At 33.6% G+C, this 6,032-nt stretch overlaps 1 protein-coding gene across 1 annotated transcript; it reads left to right on the forward strand.

Annotated features, from left to right (window-relative positions):
- The first annotated feature begins 882 nt into the window (after window positions 1-882).
- LOC107276422 (beta-sesquiphellandrene synthase) lies at window positions 883-5,317 on the forward strand. The gene is made up of 7 exons (XM_015794080.3): window positions 883-1,023; window positions 2,183-2,435; window positions 2,518-2,881; window positions 2,981-3,199; window positions 3,582-3,717; window positions 4,549-4,800; window positions 5,030-5,317. The coding sequence occupies exons 1-7, from the start codon at window positions 883-885 to the stop codon at window positions 5,315-5,317; spliced, it is 1,653 nt and encodes a 550-aa protein (XP_015649566.1).
- The last annotated feature ends 715 nt before the right edge of the window (window positions 5,318-6,032 follow it).

Here is a 6,032-nt window from a genome sequence, read left to right on the forward strand (position 1 = left end):
GTGAAAACCCAATTTTGCCCTTCAACTCTTTCAATGCATGCGGATGAAGGGGAGGTACCACAGAGGAGATTTCTGTACCTAGCAGTACCAAGTATTGACAGCCGTTGGATCTATCTATATGGATGGTTCTGATTGCAGGTACCAAAAGGTAAGAAGAAATTTGGATGGACGGTAAAAAAGCTCTTTCTTTTGTCACCAAGATCGACCGACAGCATGCGAGCTCTATAGTGTGCTGCAAGGAATCTCTTCATCGGTGGTAGTTTTATTGTTCTCCCCATTCGTTCTCTTTCCTGAATTATCTTCGTTTGGAATAGGAATACAATGATCTGAAATATTTTAAAGCCTGCCGAGTCAAACTACTGTTACGTACTACTCTAACTCTTGGTGCTACATCACTTGTGCACATTTCCTTCTAGAAAAAATAGAATGAATTGACATAAGGGTCAGGATCGACTGTATATCAAATTACTGCATTGTTTGGAACGCTATCGATAGCAGCCAGTACAGTCAGAGTATATATATATACATCAGCATCACTTGGCCTGTTCAATGCCAAAGCTAGAACGTTGTTGGCCTCTTCTTGCCTGCATCGTCATCTCAAAAGAATATTTACATATGGTCAAAAATTTTTATATCAAAATTACTTCATGTAAGTTCAACTGTAACTATCACATCTTCCAATTCGGTCATAAGGCAGGCTGCTGCATGGAAAGATTCTTCACTTGGACACGATCAATGCCAGCATTTTAATTACAACGTTTGTTGCTGGCCTATCGATGCCTCACCCTCTATAAGTAGCCGTTCAGAGCAGCACAGTTTCAGTCAGCAAGAAGAGAAATTGTGAAGAACACTTAAGGAGAGACAACTAATTAATATATCAAGATGGATAGAATGGTAATCAAACCTGCAGCTGTTTGCTCCGAGAAAGAAGACAACGAGAGGATGCAAAAGGCTGCTTCTACATTCCACCCCACCCTGTGGGGTGATTTCTTCGTCGATTACCAGCCACCAAATAAATCTCAGGTAGCAATTAATCGCAAATATTTTGTTTTAAAACAATTAATTGCAAATATAGCGCTGAAGAATTTCAGTAACCCGTGCATTCACGCGTGCTATTTATATATACTATGATATACAAACATTGTATATGGTATTTAACGAACAATAGATACTCCCAAAATTTTAATATACAACATTATGCATACCAATTAATATTTTTATAGTTTTTTATCTTCTTAATTTAGTAATCTTGAAACTCAAAATTAATAAATTAATACACAGTTGTATTTTTCATGGATTATTTATTTTAGTGTTTAAATGAACAGAAAAATCATAAATATGGAATTAATAAGAAAACTATACCTGATTTACAGTTTCAGTTTTAGTTTTTCATGTTGTTTAACAATATAAAAACTTGAAATTAATAATAATTGGCATGCCATCCCTGACTTGCACTCATATGTTGTTCAACAGTTTCAGTTTTAGTTTTTCATGTAATGTTCTACCAAGTTTGGAGTCTTAACTTTATTTATCATTAACAAAAATAATGTCCAAATTCAAAATCAACAAATGCAAAGCTGTACTAGCCTTGGAGTCTCAGTGATAGTTTTTTAATTAAATATTTCAGAATTTCGAAAATAATAAATACAAAGTTCTATCTGTATTGGACTCCTGTTAATTTATTTTCAAAATTAGGAATTAATAATTAACAAGTAGTAACGGGTGCTTACTTTTATTTTAATTTCATTTGATATATTATTCATTATTTCTCCAATTATAATGTGAATTTCCTTGGAGGGACCAACAACAACAACAACAACAACAACAACAACAACAACAACAACAATAATAATAATAATAATAATAAGTTGTGCATGTGTGGACTCTTATTTAATATTAGCCATTATAATTATGTTCCGCTCGATGGATCCCAGATAATTTTGCTACTCCAATTAAATATTAAATAAGAGTACGATATCTCACAATAATTTAACATCATATTATAGTAATTAGGCATGTTGAGATATTCCTTGCATCACAACAATGCCTAATAACTATAGGCATATGTATAGATATAGCTATAAACATAGTTGTTTTCCTTTTTTTTTAAGTAATAGGCGTAGCTTTCTGATCGATTGCATGGAAGAATTGACTAATACACACTACCCTACTCATTTTAAAGCATGCATGCATGAAAGAAAGGGCTGAGGTGCTGAAAGAAGAAGTTAGGTGCATGGTAAAGGGCTCAAAGGAAGTATCTGAGATACTAGACCTTGTGCTCACACTGCAACGGCTTGGTTTGGATAGCTACTACAAGACCGAGCTAGATGATCTACTGTATTCCATTTACAATTCCGATTTTGACGATAAAGATCTAAACCTAGTTTCCCTTCGATTTTATCTTCTAAGGAAGAATGGCTATGACGTGTCGTCTGGTAAGTCTTTTATTGGTAAAATAAAAAATAGATTGTTAAAAGACAGTGACAAATTAATACTTTATTTTATCAAACTTTGCAGATATATTTCTATGTTTCAAAGACAAGGAAGGAAGTTTTGCTGCTGATGAAGTAAGAAGTCTCTTAGGCTTATATAATGCAGCACATGTAAGGACTCGTGGGGACAAAGTACTTGACGGAGCCATTGCCTTCACGAAATCCCACCTTGAAGCTAAATTGGAACATTTGAAATCTCCGTTAAAAGAAGAAGTATCTTCTGCCCTTGAAACACCCCTTTTTAGGAGGGTTCGAATATTAGAAACAAGAAACTATATCCCAATCTATGAAAAGATCTCTGGACGAAATGAGACCATACTTGAATTTGCAAAGTTGAATTTCAACCTACTTCAATTTCTTTATTGTGAGGAGCTAAAAAAGATCACATTGTAAGTCACTTTAAACTTGATATGTACTGAAAAAGCTAAGTTGTACTTCTTAATTATTATTTTTAATTAGTAGATTTATCTTTATATGCATTATTACAGATGGTGGAAGGAGCTTAATATTCAATCAAATCTAAGTTTCATTCGAGATAGAATTGTGGAAATGCATTTTTGGATGACAGGAGTATGCCCTGAATTCAATTATTCTCTGTCACGGATTATACTTATAAAGATGATGGCCTATATCACTATAATAGATGATATATTTGACACCCATGGTACAACAGAGGAGAGTATGATGCTTGCAGAAGCGATATACAAGTAATCTTTAGTTTTAGTCTAATGTTAATGTTGCTTTTTTATCTCATATTCATCCTCCTCCTGAAATTTACCATTGTCTTTGGGGTTTCTTCACTTTTACCCCGAACCCCCCCAGAGATGGTATATATTGCATGCATTTGTACATACAAATTTACTGACTTGAACCAACTAGAATAAAAATTTTACAAATTAAATTGTATAAAATGCAACTCCATTCTTACAATGTGGTTTAATGATTATTCAATCATTATGTATGTTAAATTATTAATCTGGGCCATGTAGCACCAATTTCGGGAAATATTATTGACTTGTAGTTCTAAATTTCTGATATGGTTGTATTTTGGTTTATGTAAAATACCTGATGCTCTAATGTAAAATACAGGTGTAATGAAAGTGCAATAGTGAGACTTCCAGAATATATGAAGTGTTTTTACTTGTATTTATTGAAGACATTTGACTTGATTGAAGAGGAACTTGGAACAAGTAACAGTTATCGTGTATTTTATCTCAAAGAGCTGGCAAGTATTTATGCCATTAAACTTGTTAGTTTGTTAAACATGTGTGATTTATATACTTTATCCAGCTAAAGATGACATATTATAATTTATGTTAGCTACACTAGAGTTCAAGAATAATAAAATTTGCCCTCTTCACTCTAAGTTTACTTTACATAATCCAATTTTATATTAGACCAAATTAAATCTTGATATTGCTACGTAGCGATAGTACCTCCGTCCCAAAATATATCAGTCTTTATGTTTAAATTGTTTAAATTACCCCATTACTCCCCATGCTACCCCTAATGGCCCCATCACCTCACTAGCTCCCGAGACTATGTACCACCCATACTATCCTTAATCCCATAAACCCCTATGTATTAATGAGGGGCATTTTTGACATTTTGCCCCGATCCTTTATCTCACCCCTACACTCCTAGGTAGTTATATTTTGGGATGAAGGTAATATTTTTTTCATCCTATGATTAGGCTGTATATCATGATGTGTAGTATGATCCATGTAAACAAACGTTGAGCAATCCAATTAAATTCGAATTTCCTTAAAACTAATTAACACCCTTTTATATGGTTTGTTTTATATAGTATGTAGAAATCACATTGTTATGCAAATCATTTATATGTACAATGGTTAATACAAAAAATACCGCTCCAAATTAAACTATATAAAACAAACCATTGTACGTATAAAGTATACATGCTTTGCATAAGTACAACAAACTATTGTATTTTAATATTGTTATTCAGCTAATTCTTTAGTAAAATGATATTTCTCAACAGTTAATTTTATGGAAATTCAATATCTGAAATCATATTTCATTATGTTCATTGTAGTTAAAGAGGTTAGTTCAAGGATACTCACAGGAGATTAAATGGCGTGATGAACATTATATCCCAAAAACAGTCGATGAACATTTGGAGGTTTCAAGAGCGACTGTTGGAGCTTTTGAGATAGCATGTGCTTCCTTTGTGGTAATGGGTGATATCATAACTAAAGAAACTCTTGATTGGCTTTTGACATATCCGGAGCTTCTCAAGTGTTTCACAACATTGGCAAGATTATCCAACGATATAGTTTCAACAAAGGTCGTTATATGGTTTTACACATGTGCATTTACATAGATGTTTATTCTTGCATCATTTACACCTCCATTCTTTTATTAGAATAGAACTTGAAGTACAAACATAAACTTCATACAAACAAACACATGATTAACAAATTTATATGTAGTTTATAATTGGCCAAACTAAAGGAAAATTCCATCATATCTTTTCTTAATAGTGGTTTGACTTTGTCTTACTATCCCTTGTACAGCGTGAGCAAAAAGGGGAGCACCATGTTTCTACTGTGCAATGTTACATGTTTCAGCATGGAACAACAATGCATGATGCATGTGTGAAGATAAAGGAGTTGATTGAAGATTCATGGAAGGATATAGTAAAAGAATACCTTACACTACCAACAGAACAACCAAAAATAGTGGCTGAGACAATTGTTGATCTTGCACGAACAGCCGATTACATGTATAAGAAAACAGACTCATACACTTTTGCGAATACAATTAAGGATATGGTAGCATCGTTATATGTTAAACCGATATAGTTCTGAGCATTTCATACATGTATAAAAAATTATTGGCACTTGTACTAAATTACATTATGTGACATGGCCTAATGACCTCTAAATCTACACCTTATTGGTATACTTTCCCTACATTAAATCACTACTACTTAAAAAAAAAACTTCATCTATGACCTGTTATGTGTAATGGCTCAGCTAGAACCGTTTGTAATGACACAATCTACAATGGTTCAATATTTCGACAGTTATAGATAGAGGTAGAAGCAAACACCTGCCATTGATGACGACTTATATGTCAGTTTTGACTATTGAGATGTTATAAATGTGGGTCTGTGTCACGCCCGGAAATTCACTAGTAATTTCCGAACTTATTTGTGCATAAAACCCTCGTCCAGAAATCAGCCAAGGTACACAAACTGACAATTTAATATACAAATCCATCATAATAACATCATTACATACTTACAAAAGAAAAGAAAATAGCAGCGGAATTAACGGTCTAGCGATGGCTTCAGCTCCACTCCCACAGGCAGCTCAACTGGGGTATAAGCCAAACGTCTTCTCCTTCTGGATCCTTTTTCTTCAACTGAGGTTGATTGATTATTGCAAGGTGAGCATATGACATACTCCGCAAGCTACACAGTAAATATGCAAGTGCACAAGGATACCAAAGGATGTCATAATATAGGCTCATTTACAAAAGCAGCATTTAGCAAACATTTAAGAGTAGTAAAAC

The sequence above is a fragment of the Oryza sativa genome, chromosome 8 (assembly GCF_034140825.1).
Source record: "Oryza sativa Japonica Group chromosome 8, ASM3414082v1".
Lineage (NCBI taxonomy): Eukaryota > Viridiplantae > Streptophyta > Magnoliopsida > Poales > Poaceae > Oryza > Oryza sativa.